This window comes from Pan paniscus, chromosome 13 (genome assembly GCF_029289425.2).
Source record: "Pan paniscus chromosome 13, NHGRI_mPanPan1-v2.0_pri, whole genome shotgun sequence".
NCBI classification, from domain to species: domain Eukaryota; kingdom Metazoa; phylum Chordata; class Mammalia; order Primates; family Hominidae; genus Pan; species Pan paniscus.
The window spans coordinates 55,016,527-55,036,499 of NC_073262.2; the positions used below are offsets into that span (position 1 = coordinate 55,016,527).

The window sequence follows — 19,973 nt, forward strand, 5'->3', positions numbered from 1 at the left end:
ATGTAGGTGAATATGTCAATCTTGCAGAACTGTTGTAGATGTAAATTGACAAATAGCAATCCCTCTAAAATCCCAGCTAGTTCTACTTCACAATTTTGATTCAGGACTATCAATGGTTGTATTTTTCACAGAGCACTGACCTCATTTGTACATAATTACACACACAAGGAGAATCTTAGGGTTACTACTCTGTAGCCAAGTTCAGTTAGCCTTTCTAAGACACTAAGTGAACTTACCTGCAGAGCTGTTCCTTACATTTAGAACCTGAGGAGATACCAGTAAAACTTAGCTCCAATCCCTCAAACAGCTGATCTTGTAGAAGTATTTGTCCTGAATAATGGAAAAGCTTCTTTGAAAGCAATCACACCATTGTAGAGGAATCCCAGACCAAGCCATCCCTGGCATAGCTTGGAAATGCACATAGAAGATAAATGTTCTAACATTTCAGTGTCCATGGAAGCTAAGTACAGTTTTAATAGACATTTTCCTTTTTTTCTTTCTTTTTAAGATAGGACCTTGATCTTGCTCTGTTGCCCAGGCTGGAGTGGAATGGCACACCTATGGCTCACTGCAGCCTCAACCACCCAGGCTCAAGCAATCCTTCCACCTCAGCCTCCCTAGCAGCAGCTAGGAAGACAGGTGTGTGTCACACACCAAAAATTTAAAAAAATTTTTGCATATTTTTAAGCATTTTAAGCCATTAGGTTTTAAAGGTAGTTTTGTTACATCACATAGACAATAGGTAAAAATATCACTTTATAGTACTTACGATTTGCAAAATATAGTATCTTCTGAGTCAGGGATCAGCAAACATTTTCTGTAAAGGGCCTGATAGTAAAAACTTCAGGCTTTGAGGGCCATATGGTCTATGTCATATCAACTCAACTCCATCCTTGCAGTGCAAAAGCAGCTACAGATAGTAGGTAAATAAATGGTTTTACTGTGTTCCGATTAAACTATTTATAAGAGTAGGCAGATGAATGGATTTGGTTTACAGGCATAGTTTTCTGAATTCTGTTCTAAGTTGACAGTCTAGAAGAAGGTATATAATTCTCATCTCATAGTATGCATCCAATTATTAATAATTAGCTTCTTTGTTGTCTTCAGAAAATTCTGTATGGGAAGAAATCTTGCAGGCTTTGTTATAAAGAATATCAAACTGGCACAGTGGCTCACACCTGTAAACCCAACACTTTGGGAGGCCAAGGCAGGAGGATAGCTGGCGGCCAGGAATTTGAGACCAGCCTGGGCAACAGTGAGATCCCATCTCTCTTTCCCATGATTCTTCCCTTAGGGTAGGCGTTCTGCATGCATGGTGCTCTTCTTACCCTGGGGAATTGAGCACACACAGTGTGTTTAGGAAGTTGTATGCATGCCCATACAACTGGCTTTTTCTTTTTTTTTTTTTTTTCCAGTGGAGTGTACCTGGAAGATCATACTTCGCCATTTTTGTCTCTTAATAATTTTGCATTTTTCTTAGAGATGGAGTTTCTCCATGTTGCCAGGCTGGTCTTAAACTCCTGGGCTCAAGCAATACTCCTGCCTTGGCCTCCCAAACTGCTGGGCTTACAGGTGTGAGCCACTATTCCCGGCCCAGACATTTTCTTTTTTGCCAATATTTTGCACATGAGCTGTAACAAATCATATATAATAATAATAATAAATGGAATATACATTTTTAAATGATTGCTTGATTTTAATTCTGTGGGGAGGAAGAGTGCTACAATTAAGGTAATAGAAATGTCTTTTCTTTCCTTTCCCTCCATGCCGTCTCCCCCCAAAGAATTTCCTAAGATTTTGATGGATTCTTATAGAAATTGTACAATCCTATGGAGTGTTTATTTCTCCTCTTAATAATCACAAATAACAACCAAATATTAGAGATTCCAAACATTGAAATGGCAGGAAAGTTCTTTTGGTTCATAGATTTGCACACTTTTTCCTTGGCTTCCCTCAAAGTGTGAGCTTATGAGAGAGACTAGATGTGATAAGACTTAAGGGGAGAAAAAGGTCTTGGTTCCTGGCAGAAATATAGCCGCAGGGAACCATAAATGTAATCAAAAAGGCTTTCTCAACTGCAGAAAAGAATTCCAGCCTTTTTTATCCAGATGGGCAACCCTCTGGGTGGGCTGATTTTGTGAGTCAATCACATCCAAAGTATATGTCTAGAGATTACAAGGAAATAAATATATTTGTGGGTCAGAAATGTTTCACCTGGTCTGAACTGCTTGCTTTCTCTCTCATTTTCATTAGTTTGGGGTGTGTGTATATCTAAACCTCCCTGCTTTTCTCTCAGATCAGTAACACATTTGCTATTAACTTTGATACAACACTGCTTTAGAAATACAGGTTACAGTTATTCAGAATTTTAAGTTGAATTTATTTATACTGTCTCCATTCTTTAAAGACTAGAAGTGGTTTAATAGAACATACATGATGTATTTGTGTGTATTTGTGTCATATGCTTTTGGAAAAAGTCACTTGTCAATTCCACAAATAGTTCTTGGGCGTCTACTATGTTTAAAGTATCTTGAAGTTTATAAAGATGAATGAAATGTCCTTGATTGAATCTTGGTGTACTACCTTGTCCAGAAACACTTGTTATTTACTAAAAGGATAACAACCTTACCTGCATATCAAAATCACCTGGGGAGCTTGTTGAAAATATACCGGCCCAGGCTCCGGCTCTCAGCTTAGGGAGATTCTGATAATACGCAGAGCCCAAGGTGTGTGTAGTTTTAACAAAAAGCTTCCCAAGCGAATCTGATACACATCTAGGATTAAGAAACACTGCTTTAAACTAAGAAAGGACTAACTGCAGAAGTTCAGCCACAAGTCAACCAGATGTATGCCCTTAACATTCACATGAGCAGTTGGCTAAAGTCTCTTATAAGGCTATTTCTATTTCTGAGGTTTCAGAACGGGTAGTTATAGTCTGAAATACACCCCAGAGGACAGAGTCAGGTCCAATCTTTTCTGTAAGACACCTTGCTCAAGACTGCTGTGAAGGAATAAGAGAGCTGCAGCCAAAGATCATCCCAAAGCCTCCCAGAACACTCTATCATTATATCCATCTCACATGAAATATGGATGTGTACATTTTCTCCTTTACTAGATTGGCAAGTATTCCAGCGCAGGGCAAATCTCTTTTTTTTTTCTCCCACCAAGGAACACAATATCCCATACATAATAGGTGTTTGACAGGTTTTTTTTTTAATTGAATTGAATCCTTACCTAGCTCCTAGGGTCTGACTATATATACCCATAAATTATACATCTGTTTATAAAACATTTCAATCACACCAAAGAACATATATATGGAAGAAAGAACGATAAACAAGCACCCATGGACCCACCCCCCCGTTTATGAAACAGAACTTTGCCAGTGCTTTCGAAGTTCCTTACTGAACTAGATCTTTTAAAAACAGCAACGATTTTCTGAATTTTAATCAGAAGGCATGCATTCCTTCATTCATTGATTCGATTCCGTCATGGTCAGACCCGCCTACCAAGTGTCAACATGATATACACGATGTAAGTATTCCACTGTTGGGGTGAGGAGGGTCAAAAGTGACAATATGCTATCTCCAGAGACTACGGATCGCCTTTGCTGCAAATGGTCCCAACCCGGCCTGGCGCTCTAGAGCAGGCGTGGTTTCTGCGCGCGGACACTTTGGAGAGAAACTACGCGTCCCGGCAGTCCGCGGGGCGAGTGGGCGGAGCCGGGCCGGGGGCGGGGGCGGGGGCCGGGCGCCGGGCGAGAGGGGGCATTGTGTAGGGGAGCGCGGAGCTGCATTTGTCTGCTCGAGGTGCTAGCCAGGCAGGCGCAGCCGGGGCCGGCTAGGGCTGGAAGTGTCAGCGGCGGCCGCGGGCCCGGCAGAAGGCCGAGTAGGAGGGACCACGCGCCGGGGGCCGCGATCTCTGGCAGGGGGCGGTGTGCCAGCGGAGCACCATGCACATAGGCGCCCAGCGCCCCGACTACCCCTCCCGAGGAAAAGAGGCCGGGGCCGCGCTGGGGCGGCGGAGAGCATGAGGGAGGCCGGGGGACGGCTCGGCTTGGAGCGCTGCTAGGGAGCGGTGCGCGCCGCACACCCGCCTGGGCGCGGCGGAGGGCGTGGAGCCGAGCAGGTCGCGCCTGCGGGCGGCAGCCGACCGCCGGGAGCTGTTCTGATTTCCGACGCGCACGCTAGGGGCCCGGAGCAGCCCCCGGCCCCGGCGCGCCGCCGACATGGGCAACGCAGGGAGCATGGATTCGCAGCAGACCGATTTCAGGGCGCACAACGTGCCTTTGAAGCTGCCGATGCCAGAGCCAGGTGAACTGGAGGAGCGATTTGCCATCGTGCTGGTGAGTGCGCGGCGGCGGTCGGGCGCGGGGACCCGGGGCCCCCGGCCGGGCGGCGCAGCTGACCCCCGCCCCTCCCCTTCACCCCGTGCCGGGAGCGAGCCTCCATTCCCGAGGGGGAGGCTCCCGCTTTCCCCTTTGTGGCCCCCCAGCACTCCTCTTCACCCCCCTGGCAGCCCCCCGCGCTCAGCCTCTCGGGGTCCCGGGATGGGGATGGGGGCTCGGGGCCGGCTGCCCAACCAGCCTCGAACCCATTGTCTGGCTGGAGAGAGGCACCTCACGGCGCGTGTGCCCGGGAGGTGCGGCGTGGGCGTGAAGAGAAGGTGGCGCGGGCTGGGAGGAGGAGGTGGCGAGCCGCTTAGGCTTTTTTTTTAAAAAAAACAAAACAAAACAAAACAAAAAACCCTGAGCCCCTGCGGACCATCCCTCGGGCGGCCAGCCCGGGACCTGCGAAGTCCCCGGCAGATGGGGCGCATGTGGCCGGCTGCGGGCGCCGCGCCGGGCGGTGAGCGGAGGCGAACTTGGAGGGCTCACGTCGCGGCTTGGCCAAGGGGAGCTTCCCCGAAAGGGAAAGCGGAGACCCACAGCAGTGCGGCGCCCCGGCCCTTGGCGAGGAGCAGGGGCATCTGAAACCCAGGCCGGGGAGAACCTCAGCGCGTTCCCTCTAGACTTAAATCTTAAACCACAAAAATGTGGAGTTTTGCGGGGACGTGTTGCGAGCTGTCCTGACTGCACGGGCGACCCCTCCCCTCCTCTTGCACGCCCAGCCAGGTCCCCCGCTCCCTCCTGCATTCCGCTTCTCCCAGCTTTCCAGCTCCTCAAATCCAGGACTCTGAAAACTCCCCTCTTTCTCCCTTTCCTGCTGGGACAGTGTCTGGGCCCCTCCCAGCCGAGGCTTGTGCTGTGAGCTGCAGAGGGTGTGGCGGCTTGCCCCAGCCAGGATCTGGACTGCTGTTGGTCCCCCAGACTACCAGTTTTAGTGTCCCAGCCTCTTCTAAGGGATGTTGGGAGGGACACACACAGGCGAGATTGGGCGCATTCCTACTCCTGACACTTGGACACTTCTCTTTTCCTAGTTGGTTACCTCTAAACTCCACAAGACTAGGCAGCAAGGGAAACTCGTGATCCGGGCAGCCAACGATTGTGCCTGCCTGCGGGTTTTCTTTTCTTCTTTTGTTTTCATGAAAACTTATAACTTTGGCAGAGGACTCGAGTTCTAGATCAAAAATCGGTTTTCTGAGGTGTGCTCAGCTACAGGACGTTCAAATTGCCTGCCTTCAGGCCTTGAAAAAGGAATGGTTTGGTATGGGAAGTGATGTTCTGGATGGCAGGTTAGCTGTGTGCTCTTTGGGAGAGCTGAGCTCTCTCTCCCGCCACCTGGAAACTCTGGTGTGGCCGTCGGGGAGACAGATGAGGTTGCTTGTGTTGCTTTGCATCTCCTGTGATCTCCCACAGCTGCTCCCACCGTTGTGCAAGATGGGACACTGAAATGAAACGGCCTAGGCATAACTCTCAAGGCGGCCTGGGTGCATACTTGACCTGCTTTTCCAGAGACAAACGTTTTTCTTCAAAACCCTCTTCCTACTAGACATATGGTTCTTACCTCCTGGCTCTGGCTTTTTTTCCTCCTGGCTCTGGCTTTTTTGTTTTTCCATCCACGCTGTGGTGCTCTGTGTGTGTGTGTGTGTGTGTGTGTGTGTGTGTCTCTGAATACTTGTGGTGGAGGAGCCAGTAACACAGGGAAACCAGTGCAGCAGCCATAATAATAACAATAATACAATTAAGTTCTGCTTGACTAGGATAGCATTTTTTTTTTGCTTGAGCTTTCATTTACCCTGCTGATTAATAACACATGGTGTGAATTAATCTTTAGAAAAATAATGTCCCATCATTAACATGGTGGATTTGTGTTCTTGTTAAGGCTAGCAGTTGCAAATATAGTATTTAGACAATTATGATTGTACATCTCAAGCTTCTTGGGGCAGTGTTGTTGTGGCTACTTTTACACTACTGTGTGTCACAGTTACTGGGTGCAATTCCTTTTAAAATTGTTTACAATATTCTAAGCCTCTCAATCAAGAAACAAAAACAATACCAGGCTGACCTTTTATTGAGTAGAGACAAAGCTTTTGGGGGACCAGGTCAGCTTGGGAACCCTCTTCCTAGGGACGCATTTGGACCATTGATGCGTTCCTTGTCCCAGGTCAGCTCCACTTGCTCTTTGACAATCTGTGAGAGGAGTTGAAACCTTCCAGATCATCTCCGTGGGCCAATAGAAGTGCGCAGTGTTGGTGATTTCTCTGTTTTTTTTTTTTTTTTCTGGAGTTGTGTGTGTGATAATCTCAACTTTGCTTTTCTTCATGAGTTGCTTAAGAAATCGGTTCAAACCATTTAATTGTGGACATCAATCTTGAAGGACAAGTTTTAAGTGGCAGATTTTTAAGCATGTATGTGGAGGGCAATGGAAATTGTGTTGGCATTATTGATACCAGTTCAACTTTCTTGTATAATAAAGATCATACGGGTGTTTTGGGAGGAAAACCAGATAGTAATACTGTATAGAAAAGTGTCTAAGCACCTCATTGTAAGTATGGCTTACATCAATAATTAACAGACTGTTTCAAGCTAGGAGAACAGTTCCTCCCAACTTCCAGCTCTAGAATATTTAAGGCCTCAGGGAGAAGTAAATAAAAATTAAAATGACAAAAGTCCATTTTATTTCTTGTTAGGAAAGCCTTAAGAGAGAACAAATCTATTCAATGACTATACCCTCCCTCCCCATCAGTTTATATGGGTTAAATCGTGCGAATATAAAAAATTAGTGGGTATGAATGGAAATGAGAGAATAAAAGACTAATGAATTAAGAGTAGAGGGGTGAACTTTGAAAAGTAATCTTTTTAATAGAAAAAAATGGAGTTAGTGACTAGCAAAAATTGGATCCCAGTGTTAGGAGTTTAATCCTCCCAAGGATAGGTATCTTCAGTATCATTATAGTAATAGTTATAAAACTTATATTTAAGGGAAAAAATTACTGTCTTAGTGTATACATTTAAACCATTTGCTTCCCTGTATTGACCTTTCAGGTACAGCTGGAAGGTGAGATACACACACACACACACACACACACACATATGCATATGCCTTTGTGTGTATGTGCAATGTTTCTGTTATACTCTAACCTATGTATAATTTATATGGAAGTGTTTCATAAATTATAAAGTCAGCCACGTACTTCAATTTTTGTTCTTTTAGGATGTAAGGATGTATATATTTCATAGGTAATATTAGCCTGTGTTTTTTGGGGGTTCTTCATATCTGTAATAGCCATGTGGCCCTCCATTGTATTTATTAACCATTGTCTAATTTTGGGCATTACATCAAGCTTGTCAGCCACTGCCTGTGGGCCTCATGGGCCCAACGCAAATTCATAAACTTTCTTAAAACATTATGAGATGTATTTCATGATTTTTTTTTTTAAGCTCATCGGCTATCGTTCGTGTTAGTGTATTTTATGTGTGGCCCAAGACAATTCTTCTTCTTCCAGTGTGGCCCAGGGAAGCCAAAAGATTGGACATCCTGGGTTACATACACACATCCACAAATACTCCCATGTCCTTTATTTTTAAAGATGATGATAAGAAGGTGGTTCTTGGTGGATGTGGTGAACAACTGATGGTTTTTGTCCGAGAATACCTGTTTTTACATTAGACACTGCATAATATTATTCACTCATTTTTGGCTTGCAGTCACTGTTTACAACTTAAAAGGCACACCCTTGGATGCCTTTGTTGAAGAGCTATCCTTAAAATTCTTTTGTTGAGTTTCAGAGGAAAGGACAATTTGAAGTCTGTGTCTTAGCTGCTGTATCTTATGCAATATCAGGTGTCAGGCAGCACTGCAAACAGATTTAAAATTATTAGGAAGTAATGGTTTAGGGCAGTATTATATTTGGTATCAGGAACTGCTTTGGTATCTGATTAATTTGAGTCCATTTCCTTCTCATTTTTTTTTTCTGCATGTCCTGAGATTGAATGTGGTCATTTTGTTTTAGGAAGGAGTGGGAACATTTTCTGAGTATCTACTATGAGTAGGCCTTTTACATGTTCTCATTTAATGCTCACAGTAACTAATGCTATCAGCAATATTATAGATGCATAAGTAATGATTATTTAGGCTGGGCACAGTGGCTCACCCCTATAATCCCAGCACTTTGGGAGGCTGAGGTGAGAGGATCGCTTGAGCCCAGGAATTCGAGACCAGCCTGGGCAACATAGTGAGATCCTGTCTCTATGAAAAAAGAAAAAAAAAGATTAGCCAGGTGTGGTGGCTTGCACCTGTAGTCCCACCTACACAAGAGGCTGAGGTGGGAGGATCATTTGAGTCCTGGAGGTCGAGGCTGAAGTGAGCTGTGTTCGTACCATTGCATTCCAGCCTGGGTGACAAAGTAAGACCAGGTCTCAAAAAAGAAAAAGATATCTAAGTTGCCTAAAATTATACAGTTATTAAATAACCAATCTGGTCTTTCAGCAGAGATTTGGATCTGTTCCCTACTCCCCCTGGCCTTTCTTCTATATTATGCTTCCTTAGGCTTAGAACTGGGAAGAAAAAAAGGGCCTGCGACTAGCAGTAAAAAATTCCTGTCTGGTTAGTGCAAATTTCAGACTGGATAAAGTTGGCAGAAATTCTTCAGAAGTGACTGAAGTGAGGTGCATTTGAAGTTTCTTCTCTTTAGATGTCAAGCCTTTTGGCATCTTCACTGTGCTCTTCTATTTTCAAGCATGGAGTTAAAAATTGATCTGGTCCAAAAAGGTGCTCTGCAGTTTTTCTTTTCAAGGCAGATTTGAAATACCTTGGTTGAAAAGTTTGTTCTCCAAATCAGAAGGAATAGGCAACCTGTCAGTGCAACGCATATACTCCAAATGCGAAACCTGTGAAAAGGAAAGGAAGGTCAAGTTGTTGTTTTTTTTGTTTGTTTTTCTTTTTGAGATGGATTCTTGCTCTGTCGCCCAGGCTGGAGTGCAGTGGTGCAATATTGGCTCACTGCAACCTCCGCTACCCGGGTTCAAGTGATTCTCCTGCCTCAGCCTCCTGAGTAGCTGGGATTACAGGTGTGTGCCACCATGCCCGGCTGATTTTTGTATTTTTAGTAGAGATGGGGTTTCAGCATCTTGGCCAGGCTGGTCTTGAACTCCTGACCTCGTGATCCACCTGCCTCAGCCTCCCAAAGTGCTGGGATTACAGGTGTGAACCACCGTGCCCGGCCGGAAGGTCAAGTTTTAACATTTAAGTTTACTTCCCACTGCAAGGTGTTGCTCCCTTTCAGCCACTTCCAAGGAAAGCACTTGCCATAAAGTCTGTTAAGCAGATGGGCGGGTGGGAGTGTAGTGAGGCCATCAGATGCTGCTGATTTGTATTCTCACATTCTTTCTCCTGTTGTGAGGGGAAGAGAGTGTGGAAGAGGGGTGGTGGAGTGTTGGCACTTTGAACCATTACAGTTTCACCCTAGGCAGTAAGTCCCTGAGCTGTTTTATTCTCCAAAGTGGGAATATATGGTTAGGGCTGTTATCATTATCAGGATGCCTTTTTTCTTCCTAACAATACCAGTAAAAACTGTGACAATATATTGGGGTATCTAGGATAGAAGTTGATCAAATGCAAATGTTTGGCTCCAGGAAGAGACTGGCAACAGTGTAAAGTGATGAAATTTGGGGAGAGATGGTATGCGTGGCCTTAAATCCGTAAGTGATAAGAAGTACTTTGGCTTGTGGCCTGTCATTTAGCATTGGCCTGGGAGGCAGGAGACCTAGTTTCTAGAATCATATTTGCTGCACCAACTTGGACAAGTGAAACTCTTTCCTCTGGCCCTTGGTTTTCCTCCTTTGTGAATGGGAATAAAATTTGGCACAATTGTTAACATAGTCGTGAGATGATGGAAATCATACCACTTGAAAACATAAAATTTCCAGAACATAATACATTGTGATTCATTAGTTGACATTGGCTTTTGAAGAGCTTTCAGGTGGAAATGTGTGTAGGGGTGTTCTGTATGGTCTAAAGAGTAGAATTCCCCAGGGTCAGTGACTGAAAGTCATATGAGCATAGGGAAAAATATTCTAACATGTAGAGTTGTTGAAAATGGATGGTGAGTTCTCCGTTAAAGTTATTCAGATAATCTGTGTGACAAACACTGGTGATTGGAAGGCCCTTTGCAGCCCAAGAAGATAGGAAGTACATTATTGGCTCGGAAGTTACCCTCTTTGAGGTGAGTCTGCCACTTGCAGGTTCTAGACATAGAATTATAACACCTGAGAGTGGGGAAAGATCTCCTGGTAGGTGCTTCCTGGGCTCAAAGAAGAAAAAGATACGTATGGGCTGATGTTTGTTCTGGAAATTCATTTGACTTTATGAGAACTGTTGCTTAAAGGGTTTGGTCTTAATGAACAGTGCTCTTCTTTTTCATATTTAGAGCTTGGGGAACAGGGACAAGGTAAAGTGGGCTCTCCAGCCCTCAGGTTTAAGCAAGTAATAGATGTCAAAAAAGTAGCTAATACAAGAAGCGCTGATTATAGATGATTGCCCCTCCTTTGCAAGAGGACGCTGTAACTGGAGTACTTTTAGGAACAAAGCATTGAGTCCTTATAAAAGAAGGAACAGCCTAGAGGAACTTAGGAGGGAAGGTGAGTTACAAGCTATACAGTTGCTTGGCAGATCTCATCTTGTAGAGCGGCTCTTTATGGAGTGCCACCCCCATCCCTGCAAATAAGAAGTGTGTCCCTAGGCTTTGGAGTCATGGTTCCTTAGAAAGCCTTCATGTACCTTCTTAGTTCTCACCTACTTGAACACTGGGGACAGAGATAGCTCATTGCTTGTCTTCCCTTTAGAATTCCATCTGTTCATACTGCAGGGTGATCTTCCTCCCTCCTCCCCAGTGACCCCTTCCTCCTTTCCAGAAACCTGTCTTTCAACATAAATGCCAAGGACTATGCAGTTTCCAACTGATAGCATATAATTTGGAAGCAATGTCTAAGGGAAGAGCTGTTAGGTTGGAGAGCTGCCTCTTGAACTGTGATCTTAACCAAGGCCCGCAGATGTGGACCAGACGGGCTTGGAATTCTGAAATTGGGCAACATTTAGCCCTATTTACCAGGTATGATGGTATTTGATGTTGACAGATAAAAATGTACATTCTTTTCACTCTCTGAAAAAACAAACAGAAAAACATGACCATCAGTGTTCACTGGTAGGCAATTATCACAAACTCTCTATGATTTCTAGTCTTGTGTAGTTTCTAGGACAAACTTCATATAGTTTCTGTGATTCCATGATCTTCAGTGTTCTTGTTTAGCCTGTAATTGACTTTGGCGACTCTCATTTCACATGTAACCTTAGTCTACTTTTTTCTTTGCAGAAGTTCTGATGCATTTGTAAGCCCCAGTAACCATTGCCACAGAAGCTGAAAGCCTTGAGGTGTTTAGACCCTGCTATCCCCAGAAGTAATCTCACTTGACTGACTTCTGTGCATAGAAGATGCCCGTGGCTTGGTTTTGGGAATGATGTCAAATATCAAATAGTTCATATTTTTTTGTTTTGAGATGGATTCTCCTTCTGTCATCCGGGCTGGCGTACAGTGGCGTGATCTCAGCTCACTACAACCTCTGCCTCCTGGGTTCAAGAGATCCTCCTGCCTCAGCCTCCTGAGTAGCTGGGATTACAGGCACGCACCACCACACCCAGCTAGTTTTTGTACTTTTAGTAGAGACAAGGTTTCACCACATTGGCCAGGCTGGTCTTGAACTCCTGACCTCAAGTGATCCACCAGTCTTGGCATCTCAAAGTGCTGGGATTACAGGCATAAGCCACCACACCCGGCTTAAATAGTTCACATTTTTGACCATGTGCCTGGTGCTGGGACACTAACGTGTGACCGATGGTGCTTTTAAATAACACATCTCACTAGTCTCAAGACCTGTCTTGGTTGAGGGTTTGCTCAGGAACCTGACTTCCCTTCCTTGTTTTTTTTCTCTCCATGGAAGTTTGGCAGAATACCTTATTTAAGCTAGAATAAGGGTATTGGTAAGTTAAAGTAGTGGTTCTCAAACTTGGTTGTGCATTGACATCACTTGGCGATACTCAGAAAGTACAAGTGGGCCAGGTACAGTGGCTCACGCCTGTAATCCCAGCACTTTGGGAGGCCAAGACAGGAGGATCACTTGAGGCCAGGAGTCCTAGACCAGTGTGGAGCAACATAGGGAGACCTCATTTCTACTACTAATGAAAATTAGCAGGTGTGGTGGTGCATGCCTGTAGTCACAGCTTACCTGGGAGGCTGAGGCAGGAGGATTGCTTGAGCCCAGAAGTTTGAGGTTGCAGTGAGCTATGATCATGCCACTGCACTCTAGTCTGGGCAACAGAGCAAGACTATCTCTAAAACAAAAACAAAAACAAAAACCCACAAATGCCTGGGTTCCACTCCCAGAAATTCTGATAAATTTGTCTGGAATGTGACCTGGGCATCAGAATTTTTAAAAGCTCCCTAGAAGGTTTGAATGTGCAGCCAAGGTTGACAGCCACTGTGCTAGATGTTTTCCCCCTTTTTCTTCCTACCCCAAAGACCAAGCCAATTTGCCTATGAGTTAAAACCAGCAGAAAACAAGATAATGAGTGTAATAGAAAAGGGATTGTTTAAGAAGTTAAACAAAATTTTGGATAGATTAGGCAAAATTGAGAAGGTTGAGAAGAGTTAAAAAAATGAAAGATATTTGATTCAACTAAAAGCAACAAGATGAAAAAATACAGAAGAAAAGGATAAATCCTGTTGAATGGTAGAGAGACTTTATTTAACTATTTAAGAAATGACCACCAAATTATCATAATGAAAATTTGTGAGAAAATTCTATACATATGGTGTAAGATTAAGCAATGACCCAGAAGTATACTTCTGGAGTAGAACAATCAATAAATCAATTGCATTTTTGCTTAGGCCTCCATTCTGTAGCCTAATTGTTTGTTGGTTCAATGCAGGCCTTTTGCTTTGATCTCTGGTTTTACCATTTACAAAGACTTGATGAGCTTGGCTTCCTGTAGTGAAATTCAAATACACTTGTGAAATGTAAACAACATTCATTTATTAAGAATCCTATAATCAAGGCAAATTGGCATGCTTATATAAGCAATTAGCCTTGAGAATAGAAAGATAAATAGGATGCTAGGTCAAGAATGAGCTGATTGTTCTCAATGCAAGACTCTAGTTATTTCTTTATTCATTATAATGTAAGCAAATAGACATTCCTCTTATTCATAATTTTTAGCATTTGTGGTTTGGGGTTTGAGGACAGCATATGTGGTTTTCTGGAACTGAGAGGATAGTAGCAATTATTGTTTCATTTTGATTTAGAAATATAAATCAATCTTATAAGGAACTGTAGGTAGTTGATTTATGACTAGATAAAACTTTCTAATAATAGGGAACAGGGCAAGAGAGGGTATGGATTTAAATGGGAATAGTAAAGGATAATAATAGTTTTATTTTGGTGGGGAAGGTAAAGAAGATGACAATTTTACAGTGGCAGAAAGATTGAAAATAGTCTCATCTGCCCTCATTGAATAAATTGAATAAAAAAGGAATAACATTCTTTTTTTTATTGGCATAGAAGGAAGCATTATGATAACTAATAGCAGGAGAAGTTGGATATGTCATGATCAGATTTGCACCATGGCAACACTCAGTTTTGCCCAGTGAGTTCAGTACTGCTAAATGTCTTATTTGTGAAAGCTAGAGAACCTAAAATGCAAAGGCAGTGAATTGGGTGAATAGCTTTGTTAGGTTCAGTTCTGGCCCTTTCATTCCCTGATATGGTCACCTTTGTTGTTCTTCCAAAGAAATTTTCTCTTTGGTGACAATGGAGTATCTTGACTAATCAGGGTTCTTTATTCCCAAGGACTTCTGCCTGGTGAACCTAGGAAGCCAAATGTTTTGGGACCAGGATGCCATAAACTTGGATTCCCAGGGCCTTACCATAAAGTCACTCTACGCCAACTAATTTGGCCATCCAGATGCGAACCTGGAGAAGCCATTTAGAACTCTGTGGCCTCCTGGGCTTGTGCAGCCCTTCCCCTTGCCAGTGTTTACACCCTCCAGTGGCCTTTTATAGCAGAATGTTTGGTTTGGTTCTCAGGGTCCACTTTTTGGAAAGCATTGTTTGGCTTAGAAATCTCCAGATAATTTGTGAATTTACCAGGTCTCATTTCTCATTTAATTAAACAAGTCTTTAACATTAAACACCTATAGTTTTTTTTTCTTTTTCTTCTTTTTAGATGGAGTCTCACTCTGTTGCCCACGCTGGAGTGCAGTGGCACAATCTTGGCTCACTGCAACCTCCACCTCCTGGGTTCAAGCGATTCTCCTGCCTCAGCCTCCAGAGTGGCTGGGATTACAGGTGCATGCCTCTGTGCCCGGCTAATTTTTGTATTTGTAGTAGAGACGGGGTTTCACCATGTTGCCCAAGCTGCTCTTGAACTCCCAACCTCAGGTGATCCGCCCACCTCAGCCTCCCAAAGTGCTGGGATTACAGGTGTGAGCCACTGCACCTGGCCTATACTTTTATTATTTCACCAGTAATTATCAGAAGTTCTGGCAGGGTGTGGTGGCTCACATCTGTAATTCCAGTGCTTTGGGAGGCTGAGGTGGGAGAACTGCCTGAAGCCTGGAGTTTGAGACCAGCCTGGGCAACAGCAAGATCCTGTGCCTATGAAAATTAAAAAAAGAAACCACACACAAAAAAACTGGCTTAGTGGCACACTCCCTGTAGTCCTAGCTACTTGGGAGGCTGAGGTGGGAGAATTGCTTGAGCCCAGCAGTTCGAGGCTGAAGTGAGCTGTAATCATGCCACTGTACTACAGCCTGGGTGACAAAGTAAGATACCCTATCTCTAACAACAAAAAAAGTTCCACGATTGATTTCCTCTGATGTTTCTAATGATAATGGAGAAATTTAAAAATTCTTTCTTGGTCATTTTTTAGAAGGATATTACCTGATCCTCTTTTAAAAAAATCTTTTCATGGCCAGGCACAGTGGCTCAGACTGGGCGCCATGGCTTATGCCTATAATCCCAGCACTTTGGGAGGCCGAGGTGGGCAGATCACGAGGTCAGGAGTTCGAGACCAGCCTGGCCAACATGGTGAAACCCCGTATCTACTAAAGATACAAAAAATTAGCTGGGCATAGTGGCACACACCTGTAGTCCCAGCTACTTGGGAGGCTGAGGCAGGAGAATCGCTTGAACCTGGGAAGCGGAGGTTGCAGTGAGCCGAGATCCTGCCACAGCACTCCAGTCTGGGTGACAAGGCGATATTCCGTCTCAAAAAAAAAAAATTTTTTTTTTCACAAACCAGACACAGTTGCAACCAACTCCCAGATCAGGAATCAGAATCTCTCCCTCCCTCTTGTTCTTCAGGAGTGGTGAGACTTGGCTTCTGGTCTCCCAGCCACAGTTATTGCTCACCTGAACTTACTTTCTCAGCGGTCACACTTCACGTGGAAGAGAGTAGGCCACAGGATTGTGCCTTGTGGTCTGACTCCAAGTGACTCTAACTATGAGGTTTCCACCACTTCCTTTGAGAGCATTCCTAGTCCAAGTAGGCCTGAGCATTAGGAAATATTGACACTGCAGCATTTTCTTGTTGCTTTCAGTTATATCATCATTGATCACCTTAATGGTATTTTTGTTTGTGTGTATAGTATCCTTGCTTTTCATAATACTGAGAAGAGGATATTTTGATTTGTGTTCCCAAAGTAAAGCATGAATGGGGAGGGATGGCCACAGAGAAAATGAGCATTTGAAATTTTGCGCATTAATACTTGGAATTACGGATATGTAGGTACAAAATTTACGTACTCCTTCTCAAGTGTAAGTTCTGGCCTTTAGCTTTTGTTATCTTTCTTGATGACTCTTGAAATATTAAAAGGTATAAGATTGTGAATTTCATGTTCTGGTTCAATTTCCCATCACAGCCCTATTGTGTTATTCCAGACATTATTAATAGATAAAATTTGAGGGGCTCATGGCCACGTTTGTTGATCTCTCTTCTTTTCTCTCCTTTGTAACTCCTGTATCCCTCACAGCCTTCTTCCTGAAGCCAGCTACGACGTGGCCAGACCCATCTCCTCTTCTGTTTCTTTACAAGTCCCTAACTTGGAAGTTTTTTTTTTTGTTCTTTTTCATTTTTTAATCCCTGTCCCCAGATTAGGCCTGTGCTTTCTCTCCTGTGTATTTTTTTCCCCCCGGTGATTCCCCTGCATAGGATGGGCTCTCTTCGCTTCTCTGCTTACTGAAACTATACCAGCCTTCAAAGTTTTCTACAGTCCCACTTTTTCCGAGGGTCCTTACAGACCCACGTCAGCATGGGGGTGATCAGAAAAACAACTCTCCTTACTTTGATCGCTTTGTGGTATGAATTATCTCTTACTCATGAGGCACTTGATTAAATATCACTTTGTATAAGTTCTGATTGTAAAATAGGGAGATGCTTTCATGTGTAGCTTTGTAGTTGCTCATTACATTCTTAGCCATTTGTTTGTGTCTTTGTTTCACCTGCCAATTCACACTGTGGGCTCCTGAAAGGCAAGGATCATGTCTTACGGGGTCTGACAGCTTTTACTTGTCTTAGCCTTGGGAAGGGTCCCAGCAAATGATTGCTGACTTGATAAGGGAACAGTGCCCACTGAAAGAGGACTGGGAATTGGAGTGGCTGCTCTGGATACCTATTTAACTGACCACACTAGGCTGACTATTAATTGCACATAACTTGCCTTTGTGTTGAAATGACACTTGGTCATAGATTCTTATTCATCTTGGTATTCCCCTTATCACTTGACTGTGGTAGGTGTCCAAGAATACGAAACATTCAGAGACAACAAGTTGGCATCATGCTTCCCCGACTCCTTGTGAATTAGCAGAAGAGGAGGAGGGCAGTTTATATTTTCTTTTTTGTTGGAGTGAGGTAAGTTTAAATGGGCAGCGTTCTTTGTTTTGGCATGTTAGTGCTTTGCTGTTTGCAGAGTGCTCTCCAATTGTCTTCTGTGCTTCTAAGGGTTTTAAATAAATGAGACAAATAGGGCATGAGACTGGATGGCTTGAAGTTATATAAGAAGGTGGTGAAGTTTGTGGTCCAGTCCTAGGTCTTCATACTAAAACTCCGGGGTGCATTCCACTGTAAACTAATGATGTTTATGAATTCTCTCGAGTTCTGTTAGGTGTTTTATATGCATTATCGTTGATGCTCATGACAACTTTTCCAGGGAGGTATTGTCTTCCTTTTACTAATGAGACAATGGGCTGAGGGTGTTAACGTGGCCACTACCCAATCCTGAGGGCAGAGTTTGAATCCAGGCCTGCCTGAGACAGCCTGCTTCTTTCTACTGCACTACACTATTATGTTTTCTGAGTTAGCTATAAGATGTCATTAAATGTATGCTTCTTGTTCGTTCTTCACATACCCTCTGTACTAAACTCATTAATTCATACAATAGCTGCTTTGAATGAGTCCAACTTGTGTTATATGCTGCAAAATCTGACCTTAATCTCAAGGGACTCAGGATGTAGCTGGGGAAACAAGCAACAATAAGCAACCCAGAGAGCTTCATAATCAGTGTAGATGTAGATATGCTAAGGGTTTGGAGGGAAGGTGCCTTTTCTGAATTCTGAGTGTTCAGAAAATGTTTCCTTGGAATAGGAAGTAGGTGAGATTCTAGCTCAGTCCCAACCGCTGCTGGGCTGCACTTTTCATTCTACATTGTGCGTTTTTGCTCCTTTGGTGCTTATATGCTTTATTCAGACAGTCCAAAAAATATTTATTGAGCGCTTACTGTGTGCCAGGCAGTGTTGTAGGCACTGGAGGATGCTGTACTGAGGTGGGATCGATTGAACGTCTGCTCCCAAGGAATTTACATTTTAATGGGAGGGCGTAGAGGGGGAAGCCAGACCTGAAGGGGATGCACAGGTACAGAAATGGAGCGTTTCGATGGTGGAAAGTGCCATGAGGAGAATAAAATGGGATATGTGAAGTGGTGTCATCCCGATAAGGTCTGAGTGAGGAGGAGCAGGCAGCTAGTGTGATCAGGTAAGAGCCCTCGGGAGGGAGGAGTAGCCAGAGTGCGATTTGTTTCTCCGTTTGCTGGTTCAGGAGCAGTTTCCAGGGACCCTGGAGCAAGTGAAGGGTCATTCCACAGCATATGGGATATACTCAGCCCAGACAGCTTCAGACTGTGCCCATGGGACAGCCTCAAGGTGGAGGCTCAGGAGTCTGTCCCCTCACTCTGTTGTCGGTAACAGAGCCATTTCTTGTAGGTGGTTTTGTGTAGCCAGAGTTCTGCCTCTTGTTAAATTCAGGTGATTTTCAAAGAAATGAGTATTTCAGAATTGCCATTGTTCTAGACCCATGGGACAGACTGTTTGAGAATGGACTGTTTGATCAGTGTGAGCTGTGCCCTAAATGCAGGCACTCTGAAGGCCAGTACTTAGAATGGCTTTCTTTGTCTGCTTGAAGCTATAGGTTGACCTGGGGCAGGCAAGGTATTACGGAAGAGAATTACTTTATTGCTGTTAACTTGCTACTAGCTTGTAGCTCAGATTCTTTCCCTCTTTTTCTTTTTTATATTTCCTTTACAACATTATTGTATTTTAAGGGGCATACAAGAATTTTACAAAGAAGGCTGGGCACGGTGGCTCACGCCTGTAATCCCATCACTTTGAGAGGCCGAGGTGGGCAGATCACTTGAGGTCAGGACTTCGAGACCCGCCTGGCCAACACGGTGAAGCCCTGTCTCTATTATAAATACAAAAATCAGCCGGGTATGGTGGCACGCACTTGTAGTCCCAGCTACTTGGGAGGCTGAGGCAGGAGAATCACTTGAACCTGGGAGGCGGAGGCTGCAGTGAGCTGAGATCACACCACTGCACTCCAGCCTGGGTAACAGAGTGAGACTCTTTCTCAAAAAGAATTTTATGAAGAGGTGCAATTCTAAAGATAAAAATAAGGTGAAAGTTGTGTATAGTTAAAATTATCCCAAAAATACCTGAAGTTGCCCATGAAAGTACATGTTCAATTCTGTAGTGAAACAACCCTAGAAAGCAATTATTATTTCTTTTAAATTTTACTTTAAGTTCTGAGATACATGTGCAGAACGTGCAGGTTTGTTACATAGGTATACATGCCATGGTTTGCTGTACCTATCAACCTGTCATCTAGGTTTTAAGCCCTGCATACATTAGGTATTTGTCCTAATGCTCTCCCTCCCCTTTCCCACCAATCCCAGCAGGTTCCATTGTGTGACGTTCCCCTCCCGGTGTCCATGTGTTCTCATTGTTCAACCCCCACTTATGAGTGAGAACATGTGGCATTTGGTTTTCTGTTCCTGTGTTAGTTTGCTGAGAATGATGGTTTTCAGCTTCATCCATGTCCCTGCAAAGGCCATGAACTCATCCTTTTTTATGGCTGCATAGTATTCCATGGTGTATATGTGCCACATTTTCTTTATCCAGTCTATCATTGATGGGCATTTGGGTTGGTTCCAAGTCTTTGCTATTGTAAATAGTGTTGCAGTAGACATACATGTGCATGTGTCTTTATAGT

At 43.8% G+C, this 19,973-nt stretch overlaps 1 protein-coding gene across 10 annotated transcripts in view; it reads left to right on the forward strand.

Annotated features, from left to right (window-relative positions):
- Positions 1-3,735: 3,735 nt before the first annotated feature.
- FMNL2 (formin like 2) overlaps positions 3,736-19,973 on the forward strand; it is a 313,896-nt gene continuing 297,658 nt past the window's right edge. For 9 of the 10 annotated variants that reach the window (XM_008958138.4, XM_008958141.4, XM_008958137.4 and 6 more), the window contains exon 1: positions 3,736-4,345. In XM_008958138.4, the coding sequence (XP_008956386.1) occupies positions 4,229-4,345 (117 nt within the window). In that variant the 5' untranslated portion in view covers positions 3,736-4,228. The remainder of the gene's footprint in view (positions 4,346-19,973) is intronic. The other variant, XM_034954287.3, reaches the window with a different exon arrangement.